At 42.2% G+C, this 23369-nt stretch overlaps 1 protein-coding gene across 5 annotated transcripts in view; it reads left to right on the top strand.

Moving 5' to 3' along the window:
• Window positions 1–23369, top strand: part of ecm1b (extracellular matrix protein 1b) — a 136722-nt gene that overhangs the window by 49082 nt on the left and 64271 nt on the right. Inside the window, exons 1-5 of one of the 5 annotated variants that reach the window (XM_059567405.1) lie at window positions 14967–15175; window positions 15538–15582; window positions 17720–17767; window positions 17920–17958; window positions 18053–18118. In XM_059567405.1, the coding sequence (XP_059423388.1) occupies window positions 15106–15175; window positions 15538–15582; window positions 17720–17767; window positions 17920–17958; window positions 18053–18118 (268 nt within the window). In that variant the 5' untranslated portion in view covers window positions 14967–15105. Of the gene's footprint in view, window positions 1–14966; window positions 15176–15537; window positions 15583–17719; window positions 17768–17919; window positions 17959–18052; window positions 18119–23369 lie in introns of those variants that run through there. The other 4 variants (XM_059567401.1, XM_059567403.1, XM_059567404.1 and 1 more) reach the window with 4 other exon arrangements.

The following is a 23369-nucleotide window of genomic DNA, read 5'->3' as shown; positions in this document are numbered from 1 at the left end:
TTCATTCATGCTCAACTTTCCACAAACCTCTCCAAAGGCTCGTTGTCCAATGTCAAGCAGGTTTTCTTACTAATATAGAGGTTTGAAATCTTGAGATATGCAATGGCTTACACTTATATCTGTCTAATATTATTCCAAGCAGCTAGTCCCATTTGTAGTGTCCATTGTCAGCCCAGCAACACAGTTCAATAAATCCACTTCAGAAACGTTGTTGAAATAAAATATGAAAATCTCCGGTTTTATTCCTTGGTTTAAAATTTACAAAAAAGAAAATATGAGCTGACTAATACACTTATTCTATAATTGCTAATGAAATAAAAGATTACTAATAAAATTAACTAGAAGTTAGCAGTTAGCAGGTAAGAAAAACGTTCGCTTCCACAGCTCTCAAGATCTGAATAACATAATGAGAATCAAGATAATATAGTTGACCTTTTCTTAAAGAGGCAGTACACTATTTTACCAATATGTACCAAATCCTATAAACACATGAATTCTAAGATGCTTTTAACCTTTTAAGTAGTATTTAACATTTTAACCATTACATGAACTTCTAAATGAAATTATTTACCTTTTTAACATTAATTCTTATTCACATTACTATGAATTGTACTTTGGCCTCTACACTGATATTTAGTTCAAATGTGTGCTATCTGTGGTGGGCATAGATAAAAAAAAATTAATCTAGATTAATCTCACTGTGATCTTGAAATTAATCTAGATTAATCTAGATTAAAATGGCTCATTCAAATTCTGCCGAAGGCATTCAGAATATGTGTGTTACCCAAATAAAATTGACAAACAGTAAGTCTTTGAGAAGGGGTTTATCAAGCTAGGTGGTGCATTAGAAAAGGGGCTCATCTCCTGTTTCCAAAATGCATCACAAAGTGCTTGAAAAAGCTGTAAAATAATTCCACATTTCACAAGGAGCAAACAACATTACGCCTGTTTCACGCATACTCCGTCTGCAGTGCGTTACGCACCCATGTTAACGGATTCCAGTTGCGTTCCAGGAGCATTGCGTCTGCAGCAGTGCAGCGATCGTTTACGTACCGAGTGGCATATTTTTTACGCACCAATGTAAACGGATTCCAGTTGCGTTCCAGGAGCGTTGCGTCTGCAGCAGTGCAGCGATCGTTTACGTACTGACTGCAAATGCCTCCTGTGTGAAAGCACATCGAGTCCGTGCTGCACCACATACGTAACGCACACGGACTGCATACGCACTGCAGACGGAGTATGTGTGAAACTGGCGTGAGCAGGGCCGTAGCTCGGGTCAGCGTGGACCCGGTGAAGGTTGTACCAGTGGGCCCTGTTTGAAATTGTTTAATTTGTATGTTCGTTTATTTTTATTTATTTGTGCTATTTACACAATGTTTAAGTTTTTTTTCAAGTTTGTAGGTGTCAAGGTACAGAAACCAAATAATTAAATGTCAAATAGCACTTGTAAAAATGAAATATACAATCAAACCTACATTTATTCAGACACCTTCAACATTTCTCACATTATTACAGTTTTGCTAAATATAACAAAAATTATATCTGGTTTCTGAATAATTTTTGGTTTGACTGTTAAAACTACAAATTAATTCAGTCAAGAGCAGTGAGTGATTTTCAAGTTAGCGATTTTGCGAGCCCTGTAGCTAGAACATACAATCTACCTGAGGGAAGACGTCTTTCACTATTGTAAGTTAATGTATAGAGAACGTCTCGGTTACGTACATAACCCTCGTTCCCTGATGTAGGGAACAGAGGCGTTATGTCGAACGACATGGGGTCTCACTTGGGAGGCCAATCATCTCTGAGTTTAAGAGAAAACACCAATGAAAATTGGCTAGTGGATTTAACATACCTGAGCCACTCCCCATGCCAACGGGTATAATTAGGATGACAGGTGCATCCACTCATTAGGTTTTACGCTGAGGAGCCCGAGAACGTGTCCCGGCAACAGCGACCGGTTCAAGGTTGTGGCATGGGGACATAACGTCTCCGTTCCCTCCATCAGGGAACGAGGGTTACGTACGAAACCGAGACATTACCTATCTGTCGGTCACTACGAGTTATGTCGAACATTTGGGGTTCTAAGGAAAACGCCACAACCTGAACACCGTCACAACCCTGTGGCGCTGCAATTGTCGGCAAGACGTGACGTGCCACAAAAGCTACGCTTAAGGTCGTAAGCTTCCCAAAGCCCCAGCGCAAATTCCCTGACCTTGGTACCGAAGGGGCCAAAGGGTGAGTACATTGCTGCTGGAGAAGGCCACACTGCTGTTCTGCCCACACAAAGTTAGTGGAAGGGATTTCAACCTTCGGTGAAAGATTGCTTCAAATCTTCCCTATTTGTTCTTTCAGCTTGGGAAGACAATGGGGAAGCGAGCCTAGGAACAGGCCGCTACGGAGACCACATCCTACCCGTAGGGAGGTGACATGTGGAGATACTGATATGGACTGACCCAGGGGGCAGTACTACATATGGAAAGGGTTTCTGAGGCAGGTCCTACCTTAGAGTAGGGATGGAACAGCTGCCAGAAGAGACTTGCAGAACGGGTCTGTCAAGAGAAGACACGGGTTTGCCAAGAGGGAAACCTTACTGTGGATGAATACACATATGGGATTACCCATAGGGAATCAAGCCATATGGACACCTAGCCCAGTACAGGGGCTGACCGGAGCTCCGGGCATGCTAACATCAGTACTGGGCCTGGGGACAGACTGCTCCACCAAGTCTGACCGCCGAGGGTGCTGGAGGATGCTCGACCAGGGTACGCCAACTGGGGAACTCTACTGGAAGAAGAAAGGTGCTCGCATCCCTGTGTTAGGGGGAATGGCACAGCAAGCATGGGGCATTGGGGCGGCAGTGGCTCAGTGGTTCATGTAGGTTGTCTACAAACCGGAAGGTTGGTGGTTCGATCCCCGGCTCCACCTGACCAAGTGTCGAGGTGTCCTTGAGCAAGACACCTAACCCCAGCTGCTCCCGACGAGCTGGATGGCGCCTTGAATGGCTGACACCGCAGTCGGTGTATGAATGGGTGAATGTGAGGCAAATTGTAAAGCGCTTTGGATGGCCATGTGGTCTGTTGAAAGCGCTATATAAATGCAGTCCATTCCATTCCAAGCATGACACCCAGCCAGCCCTTCCCGCCAATGACCTGTTACCCAACACACGGGAAGAAACTGGCTCTACACGAAGGTTGTAGAACCTCTCGAAGGTGTTAGGTGTCACCCAGCCCGCAGCTCGACAAATGTCTGCCAGAGAGACATCGTGCCAGTGCATAGGAGAAGTCCACACTCCGTGTGGAGTGATCCCTCACCCACAGGGGGCATGGCTCACCTTGGGAATGGTACGCCAAGGCGATGGCATCCACTATCTAGTGGGCCAACCTCTTCTTGGAGACAGCCTTCCCCTTCTACTGACCTCCAAAGCAGACCAGGAGCTGCTCAGAGCTTCTGAAGCTCTGGGTGCGGTCCATGTATATGCGAAGCGCTCTTACCGGACACAGCAATGCCAAGGCTGCATCTGCCTCCTCCAGGGGCAGCGCTTGCAGGTTCACCACCTGGTCTCAGAAGGGAGTGGTGGGAACCTTGGGCATGTATCCAGGCCGGGGTCTCAGGACAATGTGAGAGTAGGCCGGCCCAAACACAAGGCACTCTTCACTTACCGAAAATGCTTGGAGGTCCCCGACCTTATGATGGAAGTGAGTGCGACCAGGAGCACTGTCTTGAGAGACAGGAACTTAAGCTCGACTGAATCCAGCAGCTCAAAGGGACCCCTCTGAAGTCCTGCCAGGACAGTAGAGAGGTCCCAGGAGGAAATCAGGGGTGTCCTAGGAGGATGTAACCTTCTGGCACCCCTCAGGAACGTAACGATCAGGTCATGCCTCCCCAGGGACCGGCCGTCCACTGCATCATGATGAGCTGCAATGGCAGCCACATACATTTTCAGGGTGGAGGGTGACAGCCCACGCTGGAGGTTCCAAAGATCTGGAAACGGGTGCCAAATAGTGCCAAGCCCCTGAGAGAGGAGGTCCCTCTTCAGGGGGATGCGGCAGGGAGGGGCTGTCACGAGGAGCATGAGTTCTGAAAACCAGGTCCGGGTGGGCCAGTAAGGCGCAACCAACAGGACCTGTTCCTCGTCCTCCCTGACCTTGCACAGCATCTGTGCGAGCAGGCTCACTGGGGGAAATGCATATTTGCATAGAGCCCGAGGCCAGCTGTGTGCCAGTGCATCCGTGTCCAGGGGGGCCTGGGACGGGGAATAGTACAGCTGGCAGTTGGCGGACTTGTTTGAAGTGAACAGGTCTACCTGGGCTTCCCCAAATCGACTCCAGATCAGCTGGACCGTCTAGGGATGGAGTCGCCATTCCCCGGGAAAAGTGAGCTATCGTGTGAGCGCGTTGGCTGCACGATTAAGCTCCCCCGGGATATGGATAGCGTGCAACGACTTGAGCCGCGTCTTACTCCAGAGGAGGAGATGCCGGGCGAGTTGGGACATGCGACCTGATCATAGACCACCCTGTCGGTTGAAGTACAAAACAGCCGCAGAGTTGCCCGTGCGGACCAACACGTGCCTATCTAGCAACAGCGGCCGAAACCGCCGTAAGGCTAGATGCACTGCCAGCAACTCCAGACAGCTGATGTGCCAAAGCAGTCAAGGTCCTCTCCAGGACCCTGAAGCTGCCTGCCCGTTGCATGTGTTTCAGTGGTACCACTGTCCGGCCTCTGAAGGAACTCAGGCAGTTCAGCACTGACTGGGCAGGCTCGCTGGTGAGCCGTGCCATCATACTCACAGAGTGTAACTCCATACCGAGATGAGAGATTCTCTTCACAGAGGAGAGCTTGCTCTTCTCTCGGTTGACCTGAAGAAGCCCCAAATGACTGAGGTGCCGGAGCACCAAGTCCCTGTGATCGCACAACTGCTCTCGGGACCGGGCCATAATGCGCCAGTCGTCAGGATAGTTGAAGATCCTGATGCCCACTTCCCAGAGTGGGGCAAGGGCACCCTCCGCGACCTTCGTGAAGACACGGGGGGACAGGGAGAGCCCGAAGGGGAGGACCTTGTACTGCCATGCCTGACCCTCGAATGCAAACCGCAGAAACGGTCTGTTGCAAGGGAGGATCGAGACATGAAAGTACGCGTCTTTCAGGGTGATCGCTGCAAACCAGTCCTGGGGCTGAACGCATTTGATAATGCATTTCTGCATCAGCATCTTGAACGGGAGCTTGTGCAGGGCCCAATTCAAGACTCGCAGATCCAGGATAGGCCGAAGGCCACCGCTTTTCTTGGGTACAATGAAGTAAGTGCTTGTAAAACCCCGTCCTCATCTTGGCTGGAGGGACCGGCTCGATTGCATCCTTCGCCAGCAGAACAGCAATCTCCTTGTGCAAGATGGAGGCATCCCGGACTGCTACTGAAGTCTCAAGCACGCCATTGAACTTGGGAGGTCGCCGGGCAAACTGAATCGCGTAACCGAGTCGGACCGTCCGAATGAGCCAGCGTGACAGGTTGGGAGGCACAAGCCACGCTCCCAAACTCCGTACTGGTGGCACCAAAGGGACAGACGACATACCCGCAGTGTTGTAGTGATGGGGAGTTGTGTCGAATGGCCCAAAAGGCAACGCGTGGAGAGGCATTGAGTCTCCGAACCGCAACCTCTTGACCACTGGCGAAAGGGGGCGTCGTGGGTGAGAATGAGGAGGCAGAGTCAACCCGCGAGCCTTGCAACTCAGAGGAAAGGGAAATTGCTCTTTTTTGAAAAAGTGGGTGTCTTTTATGGACCAGTGGCGGAACAGAAGAAACAAAAACTGTGGAGTGGCACAGTCTCCTCCAGCTCCTGAAGAGCAGTCTCCCACATCTCCGAGTTGCCTGTGTCAGGGCTGCTTAGTCGTCTTCCTAGAGGACTTCACAGCCGGAAGTGACACGGGGGTGCCGCTCTCCTGTGCGGGGCTCGGCGCGCCGGCCTCGACGTGCTGGCCTCGAAGAAATCTCAGCACGGGGTGGAGCTGGTGTGGAGGATGCAGGTGGGCGCCCACGGTGACGAGCAGGCTGAGGCACTGCGCACGATGGAATGGTGGCAACCGGAGGATCACGTCGGGTTGAGATGTGCTGTATAGCCTTAGTCTGCTGTTGTTCTGTCAGGAACTTGCATGGCACAGCCCCTGACAGCCTCGCCACACAGGACAGCCTAGGATATGGGAGCGTCGAGAAAGTGCACTTTGTCAACGTCTCTCATAGAGAACAGGCTGAACCAGAAACATTTACATTTACATTTACATTTAATCATTTAGCAGACGCTTTTTATCCTAGAAGCAGTCAGGTCAACAAGAGAACAACAACAGTATACAAGTGCCATGACAAGTCTCAATTAGTCTAGTATAGAACGCATAGCCAGGTTTGTTTTTATATATATATAAATGAAAAGACAAGAAAAGGAAAAGTGCTAGTGTTAGTTGGTTAAGTGCAGGTGAAAAAGATGAGTCTTTAGATGTTTCTTGAAAATGAGTAAAGACTCAGCTGTACGAATTGAGATTGGGAGGTCATTCCACCAGCTGGGCACAGTCCAGGCACCACAAGGCGTCATTCACTTGCAGAGCGCAAACTTCATGAGGGCACATATAAGATTTAACCAGTGAGTTTAGGTAAGTTGGTGCCGTGCCAGTGGTCGTCTTGTAGGCAAGCATCAGTACCTTGAATTTGATGCGAGCGGCTACTGGTAACCAGTGTAACCTGATGAGGAGAGGAGTAACGGGAGCTTTTTTTGGATCATTGAAGACAACCCTCGCTGCTGCATTCTGGATCAATTGCAGAGGCTTGACAGTACATGCAGGAAGGCCTGCCAGGACAGCATTACAATAGTCCAGTCTGGAGAGAAGAAGAGCTTAGACAAGAAGTTGGGTTGCTTGCTCTGACAGGAAGGGTCTAATCTTCCTAATGTTGTATAAGGCAAACCTGCAGGACCGGGTCGTTGTAGCAATGTAGTCTGTGAAGCTTAACTGATGATCCATCACAACTCCTAGGTTTCTGGCTGTCCTCGAAGGAGTAATGGTTGATGAGCCCAGCTGTATAGAGAAGTTGTGATGAAGCAATGGGTTAGCTGGAATCAGTTGGAATCAGGAGTTCGGTCTTCGTAAGGTTAAGTTGAGGGTGATGGTCATTCATCCAGCTAGAAATGTTACTTAGACAGGCTGAAATGTGAGCAGCTACCGTCGGGTCGTCTGGCTGGAATGAGAAGTAGAGTTGGGTGTCATCAGCGTAGCAGTGATAAGGAAAGCCATGCTTCTGAATGACAGATCCTAATGATGTCATGTAGATGGAGAAGAGAAGTGGTCCAAGTACTGAGCCTTGAAGAACCCCAGTAGCAAGGTGGTGTGACTTTGAAACATCACCCCTCCAAGACACACTGAAGGATCTGTCAGAGAGGTAGGACTTAACCCACAGGAGTGCTGTTCCAGAGATGCCCATCTTTCTGAGGGTGGACAGGAGAATCTGGTGATTAACAGTGTTAAAAGCAGCAGACAGGTCCAGTAAGATGAGTACCAAGGATTTTGAAGCGGCTCTTGCTAGTCGCAGGGCTTCGGTAACTGAGAGCAGAGCAGTCTCAGTTAAGTGGCCACTTTTGAAGCCAGATTTGTTGCTGTCCAGGAGGTTGTTCTGTACAAGAAACATAGAAAGCTGGTTGAACACAGCTTGCTCAAGTGTCTTTGCAATGAATGGAAGAAGTGATACCGGTCTGTAGTTTTCAAGAAGCGCTGGATTTAGAGATGGTTTCTTGAGCAGTGGGCTTACCCGAGCCTGCTTGAATGCTGAGGGAAATGTTCCAGAGTGAAGAGAGGAGTTGATAATGTGAGTAAGCGAAGGTATGACTGAAGAAGAGATCGCTTGAAGGAGGTGAGTGGGGATCGGATCAAGTGGACAAGTAGTAGGGTGATTGCATAGGAGAAGTTTGGAGAGGTCCATCTCTGAGAGTGGGGAGGAGAAAGAGTGTGCGTCAGTCATTGTGAAGTCATTGTCCTCATTCTGCGATGTGGAGAATTGGTCACTGATGGATCTTGTCTTATTTGTAAAGAAAACTGCAAAGTCGTCCGCTGTAGGAGTCGATGGAGGAGGTGGTGGCGACTGATTAAGAAGAGAAGAGAAAGTCTTGACGAGTGTCCGAGCATCACAACAGTTGTTAATTTTGTTGTGGTAGTAGGATGTTTTAGCCGTTAAGACATTTGCAGAGAGGGAAGAGAGGGAAGAGAGGAGAGACTGATACACACTGAGGTCGGTAGAGTTTCTTGATTTCTGCCATCTTCTCTCTGCAGCCCTGAGTTTAGAGCGATGTTCACGGAGAACCTCAGACAGCCAGGGGGCAAATGGGGTGGTACGTGCTGATCTAGCACACAGTGGGCAAAATTTGTCCAAGCAAGATGTTAAAGTGGAGCTAAGAGTGTCCGTGGCGCTGTTCGTGTCCAGAGCAGAAAACTGAGAGAGTGCAGGAAGTGAGGATGAAACCACAGAAGATAGGTGAGATGGAGAGAGTGAGCGTAGGTTCCATCAAAAGGTGACCTGCGTTGGAGTGTGAGGCACTTCAGGAGTAAGTGCTAGGTTAGCAGTAATGAGGAAGTGGTCAGAGGTGTGCAGTGGAGCAACTGAAGAGTTGTCCACAGAGCAACAGCGCGTGTAGATGAGGTCCAGTTGGTTGCCTGATTTGTGAGTCGCTGTAGTAGACACTAGCTTAAGATCAAACGAGGTGAGCAGAGTTTTGAAGTCAGCAGCCTGGGCTTTATCTAGGTGGATGTTGAAGACACCAAGCATTACCAGAGGAGTACCATCTTCAGAGAAGTTTGATAGCAGCACATCCAACTCCTCCAAGAAGTTTCCCAATTGACCTGGGGGACGATAAATGACCACAAAGTGGATTTTAACAGGTTGGGTTACAGTAATGGCATGTGATTCAAATGAACCAGTACCTGTAGGTGATGGCTGAAGATCAAATTTCCATTCTTTTGATATAAGGAGACCCATACCTCCACCCCTCCCAGTGGTACGAGGAGTGTGGGAACAAGTGAAATTAGTGGAAAGGGCTGCAGGGGTGGTAGTATCTTCAGGTTTGATCCAAGTCTCGGCCAGTGCCATGAGGTTGAGACTGGAATCAGTAGCAATAGAAGAAATGAAGTCTGCTTTGTTAACTGCAGACTGGCAGTTCCAGAGACCAACTGGAATAGAAAGCGTAGTAGTAGAGGTCAGAGGGACAGGCCGTAGGTTTGTCAGACAGGCCTTCCTGCGACGTCCATAGCGTGCTCTCCGAGTGTAGTAGTGATGGTAGAGATCTGAAAGCACATAGTGACTACAAGTGTAAGATATATGAGAACAAGGTATACAAAAAGTAAAGAAAGAGGAGAAAAGCAATACTCAAATGCCCTGTCAATGTCCTCGCTCGGTGGAGTCGCGCAGGTAGAGTCGATTGTCTTTACACTCGTCCGTCTTCATACGAGGAGGGATCACACGAGGGCTGCCGCGACCGCTGCCGTGGTGAAACCTAACGCTTTTGTATTTGCCTTATTACCTGTGATTGAAGTCAGCTGGCCACACCTCACTATTTAGCAGATCGAAACTAGGCAGTCCCGCGATGCAAAACCAAGCACCACTTTCAGCACGTATTTACCAGGGTAAGACACACACAATTTAAACCAAAAACTTTCCTAGCAATGATGATCACACAGTAGTCTAATGAGAAAATGACACAAAACACTAACAAGCTGCTGTTCTTCTCTATTGCTCGACTGTTTCTTCTGACAAGTGCTTTCAAAACAGCTAATTAAGTACTTTCACTGGCTTTGGCCACGCCTCACAATTTAGCAGATCGAAACTGGGCAGTCCCGAGATAGGCAAACGCAAAACCAAGCGCCACTTTCAGCACGTATTTACCAGGGTAAGGCACACACAATTTAAACCAAAAACTTTCCTAGCAATGACGATCACACATTAGTCTAATGAGAAAACGACACAAAACACTCAAAAGCTGCTTTCCTTCTCTGTTGCTCGACTGTTTCTTCAGAATCGGCACTACTGGACCACCAGAGTGGACATCGCCTTCCCGAGGGACTGCGTCATGACTTCCGTCACCTGGAAAGGTAAGGTCAGTTGCCGTGCGCAGCTCCTGCATCAACCTCGGGTTGGTTCTACCGTCGTGCATTTGTTAAAGCCTTGGCTTGGTGAGCGGCCGACAGCTTACAGGCCTTGGATGAGAGGCGCGGACTATTCCTCCCAGTGGCTGCGTTTTGCGGACACAAATGCACCGCAATCACACTCTCCTGCTGGGGAATGTCGACGCACCCCTAGCTGCCCCGCCATCGAAGGTAGTGAAGGAACGAAATGAGCTGCTTCCGGCCGTAAAAAGGGGCCATCCAAGACCACATCACTTCCCCATGCACATCCGGGAAGAAAGGAACCAGAGCAAAACGCGGTTGTGAGCCACGCTCTACACCGAGAACCAATTGAACAGCCATAAGCACTCAGGGCTGGGCGGTGCATTCACCTCCATCCTGATGCTCACAGCTGCCCGGGCAAGCAAGGCTGTCAACTCTGTGTCCAATTTGGCAGTGGCGACAACACCCGAGGGGGGCAGCCCTGCCGAATCTTCATCCACAGAGGTCAATAGCCCATCCCCGATGCTGCAATCGACATCTGATCCCCGGAGGCAAACTGAATGACCCGTTAGGACTGCCATAAGACAGCCCAGCAAAATCACCCAGCAGCCGCACAGGACAAACACTGTGGAAGGGGTAAGAGGTCCGTGAGGCGTGGCCCGGTGAAGAAGCTCTCACTGTCACCTTAAAATCTCCCAGAGGACTAGCCGGCGGTCCTCTGCTCGTTGCAGGGACAGAGGGGTCTGCTCCTTTCCCTTTAAGAAAGGAGAGACGCGATTGCAGCATTGCCATGGTCACACACGCAGTGCATGCATGAACCATCCACGAACGTGCCTTCAGCGTTCCAGAAGGATGCGGACGAAAGACGTGAATCATCCGTGATATGCTCTTTTAGGAAATCTGCTCTCTTAGTTGAAGCGCCCAGGGGAATCACTGAAAGGGACACCACTGTTTGCCCCGTACTGCCAACCAGAACAGCTTCCCGACACACAGCAGATGAATGGCTTCGTGGAGTATAACAGCTTTCATACAACCACTCGGCTCCGAAGCAAAAATAGTGGAGTGAATACACCTGTCGCCCTATTTATAACCATTGGCACAGGGAGTGGCTCAGGTATGTTTAATCCACTAGCCAATTTTCATTGGCGTTTTCTCTTAAACTCAGAGATATGTCGTTCGACATAACTCGTAGTGACCGACAGATAGGGCAACACAGTTATAATTTTCTTTTTTTATTTAACTTCTATTAAACTTAGACCTCATTATTGAAAGCAAAATTCAAACACCAAAAGCAGCCCGCACTCTACATGTTCTCTTTCATTAAAAATATATATATATAATAATAATAATTTACATGCATTCATAGGCTACATGGTTGAAATAAAATTTCACTTCAAATTAAGTGCCATTGTTTAAAACTGATTTATTGTCTGACGTTTCATAGACAGTCAGTTGCTTTCAATGCTTTCAAATGTTATGCCATATTGCATGTATGTAATTTCACAGTATATCCGCCTCCTAAATTATTACATCTATGTGCAGTAACAATTCCATGACATTTTTGTATGAAGAATGAGGATTTAACTGTGGAATTCTTTTTGAATTTGAATTTTGGCAAAATTAACTGTAGATCTGATGTGTCACGTGACAAGTTAAACTAGCATTTCCAGACTCTCTTTTAGACAGATGTGTTCAATTAAAATCAACATGGAAATAAAGGCAGACTGTAAGGTGTGGACAGATATTATGTACTGTTGGAATGGGAAGAGACGGTGGTAATAAAGAATACAGTGGACTCAATTTACACTTTTATGATTCAAATGCTCGGACTTCTTACAATGGGCACAGTCTGCATGAGAGTTCAGGCAATGGTCAATGACAGCAGGAGTAAAAGCTGTAGAGTACACTTGTACAATATCATATGAATTTGCTGAAATTTTATTAATTATTAGACCAACACAGACGTACCATTGGAAATGTTTGCCCTAGCAGCTTTTGGTCTTCTCCGTAAACGCACAAAATGGTCAAATTCATCAAGATGGGTTTGACAAGAGTTTGACAGGCCTTCCTTTGGTCTTCCTTTTCAACTGAAATAAAGAAAAAGGAAAATGTTGTTGTTGTTTTAATGCATACATGTTAAGACAGTGTGTTAGAAAGGAAGGAGTATAATGAAAGTTATTAACACATTAAGGATAAATGAATTACAGTAAATCAGTTATAACTGTCTTCAATATTACCTGTGAAGTGTTGAACCTTTGAAGGTCTCCAGCTTCCCCGGCAACTTCAAGTTCAGCATTGAGCTTCAAGTTCAAGGTCCCTGTTAATACTAGCAGCTTTCTGACAGAACTGATCAAAATCTGTTTCTGAGCTTTGAAAATATGCCATTATGAACAACAGAAAGGAAAAAAGAAAAATATGTGTGGCTGAATTACGAATTAATGTTTAGAAAAATAGGAAAGGAAAATCAGAGAGAGAGCGAGAGCTTCATAAAGAGCTGCTGGACACAGAATGTTGTTGTAGGAGAAGGAGATGTATGTGATATGAAGAAACTGCAAAACAGAAAATAAAAGAAAAAAACACTGAATTACAATTACATTTTAAAAGGTATTAAATGCATGACATTGTTAATGTGCTTTAACTACAAATATCACAGTAAAACAGTTATCATGGTAAAAAAATATGGTAATTGTTGTGGTCATTGGGTATTTCAAATTCTTTCATTGGCATTTGCAACACATTTGTAAAGAAAACGTCAAACTGCACTTTCAAATTAATTGCAGAGAATCAGAACAGAACCTTAAAAAACAAACCATAAAATTAAATTGTTTACACATCTAGACAAGGACGTTCAGTGAACTGTTGGGTCACTTCTTCTTTTTTGAGTGGTAAGGATGGTAACGACAGTCAAAGGTCATTTGACGATGACACACCCGACAAACAAGACTGTCATAATAAGGCCGCTAGAGGGCACTTGATTTTAAAAGGTAATAATAGGTCGTAATACGCTGCTTGCACAAACGACCTATGTGGTCGTTTTTAGGAGGAGGACAGTCTCCCAATAATTATTTCAAGTTAATGGCCCGGTTACACAGACAGGGCTTAGACTAAGCCAGGATTAGACCATAGATCAATTAGGACATTTAAGTAATTTTTATAAACATGCTTAGAAAAAAACATTAACGATGTGCATCTTAAAACTAAAAAGGCACTGATATATTTTTAAGATCAGTCAGTGCAAGTTTATTTCAGTGGAAACAGCTCAGACTTACATTTTAGTCTAGGACTAGTCTTAAGCCCTGTCTGTGAAACCAGGGAAATAATTTTTAACGCCTCATTTTAGAGCTAGTAACGGAGGCTTGAGAGAATGGTATGAGAGACAGAGAGAGATTAAGTATGAGATTACTGCAAATGACAAATGTTTATATTTGAAGCCTAAATATCAAACATAATTTCTCTTTGTCAATAAGTGGCCCGCATTGTTTGTGTTCAGGGAGAAAAAAACAATCAAGCATTCTTGAAATGATGGCATCAGATGTCCTTTCCTTCTGTTTTCCTTGTATTAAGGGGAAAGTTCCCTAAAATGTTAGAATGAGAAAGAACTTGATTTAAAAAATAAATAAATAAAGAAACTGTTAGGGAAGTAATGCTCCTCTACCATTCAGAACATTTTTAAATAATTGTCAAGCATTATATGACTTACGGTACAGTACTTCATTTCTTCCACAATCCTGAAGCTCGTCTGGGCACAAGCGATCCTCACCAACTGTTAACATCATCTGGTTTTGACTAGAACCTTTTTTCCTTGAATTCGTCACTTCATCGCAAACAGATTAAGGGCAGAATAAATTATGAATTTGCTGTAGAACCATTGCATTCAGTCCTGAGTTACTGATGAATTGCACTGTAAATGTAATCATTTGTGTAAAAATTTATTGAAGTTTATAATATTTGTAAATCTAATCCTCAACTATTTTCTTTAGGCCTTTACAATTTATTTGTGATTTTAAATTGTAAATTAATTTTACCTCTTTAATTTAATAATAATACTGTGCATTTCTCTTTATAGTTTGAGTTATTTTTTTTTACTTCTCTTTTCACTGACTCATTTTGCTTTTGTGATTCATTCTTTGCTCTTTAATTTAATTAAGGTCTCATGGCAGTATTATATCTAAGATATGTCAGCGTAGACAAAAACAGTTGATTAAGTTCCCAAAGTCCCATGACTTTGTTGATACTGTGTGTCCAAGGGAACAAATCCCTGTCTGGCTAAACAACACAAGAAATACCAGCACTGTTGGGCAATCCAAGGCTGTTACCACCAGCAATGTTGTGTTTGTTAATATAAGACTGAGTCAGGGTCAGCTCTGTAGTTTCAGAGTTTTTTTTTTTTTGTCTCTATAACTCATTTCCACATCTGAGATATCACCGCCAGCCTTAACTGGAGCCAAAATCAGTGAGCCATCACAGGTTTTTTTTCAGTACCCCATACTAAAAAAAGTAATATATTTAAAATACATTTATTTCATACTAATCATGCTAGTTCAATTACAATTCACGACCAAGAAGGTATTAAAATAAATCAAAAGCATCATTCACGATTGACAATTGTTTTTGTAGATAAGCTGTGTCACATGAATATGGGTGTATTTTTGACAGTATACTTAGGGGGGCTCCTTTCCATCCTACTTTCCACTGACTTATTATTTTCGGGTGCTAGGCTGGTACAAGATAGGACGGGGCACGTACTGGTAGCAGAAAAATAAATAGAAGTGACCTGTGAAGGAGTTAAAGTGTGTCAGCACGTCTGTAAAGGTGAAGATGGTCCTACTCCTCCTCCTCCACATGATGTTCTCCTGACTGCAGGGTTTGTCTTTAAAAGCTGAAGAGCGGAACAGTGAACACACGGTCAGCTCCCTCCGCGTCTGATACACGTTAACTTCAACAGAGAAGTGTTTGACTGAGGGCATATAACCGACCATGAGCTCCTCACGCGGCGTGGGACTTTATTTGACGCTTTTACTCGCTCTTCTGTGCGATGCAACTGAAGGTAAATGCAACTTTTTAGGCCTGCGTCACACTAATGTTTTCATGTCGTTTGCACAGAACATATATCAGACATGGAATAAGCTACTTTTGTGTGTATATATATATATATATATATATATATATATATTTTTTTTTTTTTTTTGTGTATATATAATTTATAAGAAGGAATATAAATGTATGGGGTGTTTATGACTGTATAAATTTTTTGTCATGTTTTGTAAGGCAGTGTTTGTTTGTGAATAGATTTTTTTTCCATGCATAACAGAGTTACATAAAACATGCAGATCTTCTGGGTGTTATCCAAGTTTTTTCTTTTTCTTTCTTCCCTCTAATGACTAATGCCAATGTGTCCTACTTTTCCAGACTTTCCTGTCCAAAGGGAAATTACTGACACGCTACTGGATGAAGGTCTGTTTGAATTATATTTTCAAATTTAAACCATAACCACTCCTCCATATGTTTAAGTGTATAGTCTATAGTCTATAGTTAAATAATATCACAGCAGCATGTTATTGTAAATGTCAGCGATTCTTCCCTGCTGAAAAACTATAGAAACCATCACAGGAATTGTATTGGTTTTAATGAAAACTGTAATATCCCTGTGGCTCTCTTCTGGTAATTTGTTGCCTTTTATTGGTGGTTTGTTAAACCACTAAATCCTAAGGAAATATGTTTCAAACTAATCCACAGGAAACCTTTTTTTATGTTTAATAGTTGATGTTTTGTAAGGGTATTAGTAGTGGAAACCATCTGAATTTCTGTGATGGTTTCTATTATTTTTTAGTTTTGTTTTATTCAGTAGGGATCCACAAATATTTAGTTCAGCATGATTGTGAGTTTCATGGATAAAACAATATAGTTAATGGGCAGTTACTATAAGTAATTAATTTAAGGCAGTTATTGTGTAAGATTATTGATACCATTTGTCTGTAAGATTATTGCTGTAAATGCTGTTTGGCTGGATCAGAATAAGGTCACAGTCTGAAAAGACAAGGAACTCTTACAAGAATCAACACCTGAACTCAGTCTCGCAAAACAGCACACCCAACTGAGAGAAGCAAAAGCTCCACACCTTATACATGATCCTCTTCCTTTACTCACTCTCCCCTCATTTCAATCTAAACACAGGACACTGCAGAGGACACCAAAACCACCTTTCTTAATCAGTTTATTACAATCCAATCAATGTTTGATGCTGTTTGAAAGGTCTCTGTGTGTCTGGTAAAGGGGTCTCTTTCTATTAACAGTAGAACAAGGTAACTACTTCGGAAATCTTAATTTCTGGATTATTGATGTTTTTTTTTTATTAGAGATTTATGATTTGAATGGGTTTGTGAATTATTCTTTGCTTACCTGGTTAATAAACTGTTACTCTTGATTTATTCTAACTAGTTTTTGTGTTGTTAACTCTAATATGTTGAAGTAAGTCTATAACACCACAAATCTGTACTCAGGTTAGTAAAAGATAAATGTTTTAGAGCTCCTGCTAACACATTGGCATTAGTTATGTATACTTTGTCTACAGGCTAATGGGCTTTTCCGTTTAGGACAACAGTGAGTTGTTGATCAAAATCCGGGTCAGTCTCAACCTCTGATTATTGTAACATTATTCTAACTAAGTGGATGTGAGAAATCACTGCATGATTATATAAAGTTACATTAGAGGAATTTAAGTTGGTCAACTTGGTTCTATAGTAATAGTCATGACCTCTGGTTACATAAAGTTTTACTTTAAGTGTGTACAGATCTATTGGGGACTTATGAAAGTATTCTGGAATGATCAAGGTAAGGCACCAGCCATCTACAATATAAATCAGTCTCCTCTGTCTAATGACCAAGACTGATGATTTTGTGGGTAAGAGATTTGTATATCAAACTGATATAAGACTCAAAGTGTTCTAGGAATCTGAATTAGTATAACATAAAGTAAAGGCTAAATTGAGTGATCAAATATGAACCAAATTTACAAATTATTATTAAAATTAATAATTAAAAATGATCTCTTAACCTTTTTAATTTTGGAGTCTGATCCATTTAAGAAAATATATTTAAATTAATGTTGCATAAAAGTAAAGACTGTATCACATAAGAATTCTTTTGCCGTGTCATTGGCTGCCGAGGTTGGACCAGTGGGCGGACTTTACATATTATATAACAACATACCATTCAGATTAAAAAAATGGACAGTTAAATTGTCAAAAAAAGTATAACTTTGCATGTCACCAACACAACAAGCAGATTGAAAGCTGGTGTGGGTCACTGATGTTGTTCTGTTTGTTTTTTCAGGAAATGTTAAGTAAAAATTCCAAACACAGATTAAGCAAAACGTTTTATTTGGTCAAGTGCATGGATGATGACTTCTAGAAGTGTTAGCTGTGCTTCATACATCGCTATACAACTGTCAGTAGTAGACAGTGGTCCTTTTTTGGCAACTAAATTTTGCTCATTTGAATCCAAGTTTCGCTCGTAATGTCATCACTGATGATTAAAGCAAAGCCGTTCTTGTCAGGAGCCTGACCTGATTGTTGTTTTCTTTCGTTCGTAGATGGCCTTCAGTGGGAGTTGGGATTTAGGCCTGGATTAAGGCCCATGGGTGAGGCCATGATCAGTGATTGACTTGTCCTGTTGATTGATCAGTTGGTTTTGTAATGGATATGTGTTTTGATTCATTAAAATTCATGTTGACTTAAAAGGCAAAACTTATTTTCATCTGTAAGAGTTTACACTTTCTTTGTCTTATTTCAGAGCAGAGACTAATCTTCCCTGACCTTTCCAAAGTGATGGGTGAGTGATCACTTGCTGTTTCTCAATGTAAAGACAATGGATTAGTTTAACTGGTGTTTTACATCTTCTCCTGGGTTTCTTTGTGTGTATTTAGCTGCAGGCTCTTCAGACATGACCGAGAAAGAAGTCACAAACTTTCACCCTGAGAATGCTCCAATAGGTACAGTTGCATGCTATAATGTGTTTTGGTTTGGGAGCTGAGATTCAGTTGGCCAACGTGTCTCGACTTTTGAGCAAGAACTTGGGGTGGTCTTTAGATTAAAATTGTATGTGTTTATATAAAAAGCTACTCAATAGTGTTTAAGCCATGGACTCAGTTAATATAACACTGGTTGAATTGCAGCATTTTAAAGATTTTTAACCTGTTAATATTAGTTAAAAGTGTTTTTTACATTTAAAAAATCTCTCACCTGTCTCATCAGGTCGCCGAATGTTTGGCCCTCGCTCAGTGGGACCCAGGATGGGTCTAGAGGTTGATTTCCCCCCTGCCTTTCCATTTACAGGCAACCTGCAAGATATCTGTCAGTTCAGTAAAGCTCCGGTCCGGTATCCTAGGGACATGTTTCCTCAGGATGGCTTTGACCATGAGCATCGTCGAGCTAAATCTATCAATCAACTCCAGTCCTGGTACGGTGTCTGCTGTGACATTAATAGAAAACCAGAAGAGCAAATCTGTTGTGCTGAACAAGCGGTGAGAGTCTTGACATTATTATACTTTCTAATAACAGGTGTAGCTTTCACAAGATTATATTCAAAGGACCTTTTTTATGAACTCAAATGTACTTCTCCTGTGACATAAATTGAGAACTACTACTTTATAGATTTAGTGTATGAATTCAATACCACCAAACTAAATGAAAGCAGCAACATATGAATTGGAGCACTTCAGTGATGACATATTTTTGTAGGCAAACCTGGAAATTAACATCAACCTTTTTCTCTCAACAAAAACCCAATTAGAAAGCATAAGAAGCCGTCTGCTCTCTAGAGCTCTCACGTTACTTTGTCATACAACAATTGGTCTATGCAGCACAAACAAAGCCAAATGTGGATATTTAGGCAATATAGAAATCCTGGCCAGGACATGTCCTGAGAAAATGACATGTTTGGTCACCCAAATACAAGTAAAAAAAAATCAAAAGGGGGTATGTATTTCATGTTGTAGAATAAAGCATGACAATTTGTGCAACTTGCCTTAACCAAAAACGTGTTTTTCAACCCAATGGCTTCAGAATGATGGAACCAGAAGTTCTTTTTTTTTTTTTTTTTTTTCAAATATTTTTATTGAAATTTTCCATTTTTTTTCCAACAGAATAGACAAGGCATAAAAAAAAAAAAAAAAAAAAAAAAGAACAACAGTTCAGGCAGATCTTAAATACACAATTCTCAAATCAATTATTAATAAAATAAATAGGTTACAAGGGAAGATACATCAATACTCACAGGAATAGGCTTCTTGTCGTGAGCCATTACAACAGTTTTCAAGAAAAATATAAGCAATTGTCCAAAGTAAGAGAAACATAGTCTAAATAGGGTGTCCATATTCGTTTGAAAACGTCTGTAGAAGAATGTAGTATGCATGTTAAAAATTCCATTGGGATGAGCTCTTTCACAAGGCCATGCCATTTTTTAATTGAAGGAGTCTTCTCACTTATCCAGAACATCAAAATGTTCTTTCTTGCAGCAAAAGTTAAAATACTAAAAAGCCTTTTATGATATTTATTCAAAACAATACCAGCTGGCAGACCTAGAATAAATGAACAAGGATCAACATCAATTGTCATTCCCAGAATGTTGCCAATGTGGTCTGCAATTTTCTTCCAAAACAACTGAATTTTGTGACAAGACCAAATACAATGAATATAATTACCAACTGATATTTTACATTTTGAGCAATTGGGGGAAAGTTTTGGGTCCATTTTATTCCTGATAAAAGGGGTGATATGTAGCCGACGTATTATTTTGAATTGAATAGCACGTGCTCTGTTACACACTGATATTCTTTTAGCATGATCCCAGACTAAATCCCAATCCTCTCTGGAGATATTTACTACAAAATCATTTTCCCACATCTGTCTAAGATTATCTGTGTCCCCTGGGAGAGTCAAACTCAGTGTAACATAGATATGAGATATCTTTTTTTGTCTCGTGTCTTCTAGTAGTATTTTCTCAATTTCGGTCCTGGAACTATCAGTATGCAAAGTGGTCTTTTTACCAATGAAGTCCCTTAGCTGTAAGTACCTAAAAAAAATGATGTCTTGGCAGATTAAATTTAGCAGACAACTGTTCAAAAGACATAAGTGATGAACCCTCAAATGTATCTTTCAGCCTCACAATACCTAAAGAATTCCAGAGGTTGAACCCAGAGTCATCAGTACCAGGAGGAAAATCTGGATTATTTTGAATTGGTGTAAGAGCAGATGACAAATTAAACCTACCCTCTAACTTGCGCAACTGCGCCCAAGCTTTAAGAGTGTTCCGTACGATTGGGCTATCATATAGAACTTTTAACTTTTTAGGGTTGACAACAAACAAAAGATTCTGAAGAGGGCACAGAGATTGTGAGGCTTCAAGATCAAGCCAAATAGAACCTGGATCATTCTTCAACCAATCCGCCACAAAACGAAGCTGACACGCCAGCTGATACAGTCTGATATTGGGAACATCTAGACCACCCTTATGACTAGGAAGCTGTAGTTTGCTCATTTTTAACTTTGGTTTCCTTTTACTCCATATAAAACAAGAAAGCCATCCATTAAGCTCCTTAATGACTTTGCTAGAAAGTAAAATAGGCAGCATCATTAAGGGGTACATTAAACGAGGTAAAATGTTCATTTTGATTATAGCAATTCTTCCCAAAAAGGATACGGGAAGAGCATTCCACCTCTGCAAATCACTATGAATTTTTTTAAAAAGAGGATCAAAATTACTTTTAAATAAAAGTTGGAATGTTGGGGTTATGTGAGCCCTAGATAGGTAAAACCTGACATGGAATATTTAACAGGGAAAGAGGAGAGCATTTGTGTTTCCGAGGTAAGGCTGCCCAATGGTAAAGCAACAGATTTTGTTAAATTAATCTTATAACCAGAAAATTCTCCAAAGAAGTGTATAACATCTAATAATCGTGGAACTGATGTATTTGCATCCGACAAAAATAGCAGAATGTCGTCTGCATAAAGTGAAATCTTATGTTGTCTGTCATTTATTGTAACCCCTCTAATCACCGAATCATATCTTATTGCTTCTGCCAAGGGTTCAATGGCAAGGGCAAACAATAATGGTGAAAGTGGGCAGCCTTGCCTAGTGCCTCTACCCAGAAGAAATGTTTTAGATCTAATGCTGTTAGTGATGACAGCAGATGAGGGTTTATTATAGAGCAGCTGCACCCACCTCAAAAACGTATCTCCAAACCCAAATTTCTGCAAAGTGTAAACTAAATAGGGCCACTCAACACGATCAAAAGCCTTTTCGGCATCTAATGAAATAACTAAAGTATCAAGTTTTTGATTTTGTGAGATATTAATTATGTTTAAAAGCCTTCTGACATTGTGGCTAGAACTCCTTCCTTTAATAAAACCAGTCTGGTCCTCACAGACTAATATTGGCAATACCTGCTCTAATCTAAGTGCAAGTATTTTGGATAACAGTTTCAAATCCGAATTGAGCAGTGCTATCGGCCTGTAAGATCCACAGTCCTCTGGATCTTTCCCTTTTTTTAAAATTAGTGAGATATCAGCCTCTCTTAGTGAATCAGGTAGCAATCCTTTTTCAAAAGAGTCGTTTAACATCTCAAGAAAGGGATCCAGCAGGACATAATGGAATTCCTTATATAATTCAGAACTTATGCCATCCGGGCCAGGTGCTTTACCGGCCTGGAGACTCTGAAGTGCCTGCATAGCCTCTTCTCTACTGATTGGGGCATCAAGAAGGTCCTTATAAGTTTGTGGGAGAGTTTTCAAGGGTAAATTATTAAAAAATGAATACATTCGCTCTGCACTGTCCACACATTTTTCAGATTTATATAAATCTGAATAAAATTCCCTGAACACATCATTAATTGAAGGATTATCAAAATGTCGTTTGCCAGATGTGTCCAACACAGAGGTAATTAATTGTTGTTTTGCCCTAACCTTGGTCAGCTGAGCAAGATATTTACTTGGTTTGTTACCATGCTCATACAATTTCTGCTTCGAAAATAAATAATTTGTATTAGCTTTTTGTGTTAATAACAAATCCAAAGAGGTCCTAATGTTAGATATTTTTTCAAGCATTTTAGAATCTGAAGTTGCATTAAATTCCTTCTTAGTATTATCAAGTTCAGTTTCAAGAAGTTTTTGTTTTGCCAATTGTCTGTGTCGCTTGCTAGACAAATATGAAATAATCAGCCCTCTAATATATGCTTTGCAAGTTTCCCATACTAAAGATGGGCTCACTGAATCAGTAGAGTTAATTGAAAGAAAAATTTTGAGTTCTGTACAGAAAAAAGAGAGAAAAGCCGAGTCCTTAAGTAAGCTAGTGTTGAAACGCCACCTTCTTGTTCGTTGTGGGGCTCCCTGAACTAATAGATCTAAATATACAGCGGCATGATCTGATACCAGAATGTTACCCAGCTCACAGCAAGCGACCGATTGCAAAAACAGCTTATTAATTAAAAAATAGTCAATTCTTGTATGGCATTTGTGCGGGGCAGAATAGAAGGTAAAGTCCCTTTGTGTCGGGTTTAAAGTTCGCCAAACATCCAAATAGTCTAGTTCTTCACAGATAGCTACTAATGCCTTTGACTGCTTAGTATGAAAGGGATTTCTAACAGGCCATTTGTCCATCAAAGGGTTCATCAGGCAGTTAAAATCCCCTCCTATTATAAGTGTTTCAGAGGGATATACAGAGAATTTAACAAGGGTTGAGATGAGAAATTCAGGGGAAAAATTTGGAGGAAAATACACATTTAGCAGCGATACCTCTTCCCCATAAAGAACCCCATTAAGATAAACATATCTACCAAATCGGTCTTTGTCACTCTTTACAACATTAAAAGGGATGTTCTTATTAATAAGTATAGCAACCCCTCTACTACTAGTTGTGAATGATGAAAAAAAGATTTGGCCAATCCAATTGTGTTTTAACTTTAAATGTGCCTCATCATCCAGATGTGTTTCCTGTAGTAGAGCAATATCTACCCTTTCCTTAACAAGAACAGACATAACCCTCCTTAATTTTAGTGTTCCATGCAAACCCCTAACATTCCAAGTGCATATTCTTAATTTACTACCCAACATTAATCTATAGAGCAAATTTTAATGTATAGAGCAAATGCAGATATATGGAAGTGCTCCTCCCTCTATATAAAGTAACAGATTAAGTACTCAAATGAAAAAGAGCCTGCCCAAGCTTCAACAGTGAACATTATAACA

Source organism: Carassius carassius, chromosome 15 (assembly GCF_963082965.1).
Source record: "Carassius carassius chromosome 15, fCarCar2.1, whole genome shotgun sequence".
Taxonomy (NCBI): domain Eukaryota; kingdom Metazoa; phylum Chordata; class Actinopteri; order Cypriniformes; family Cyprinidae; genus Carassius; species Carassius carassius.
The sequence above is the reverse complement of the archived record's forward strand: the minus strand, read 5'-3'. Positions and strand labels throughout refer to the sequence as shown.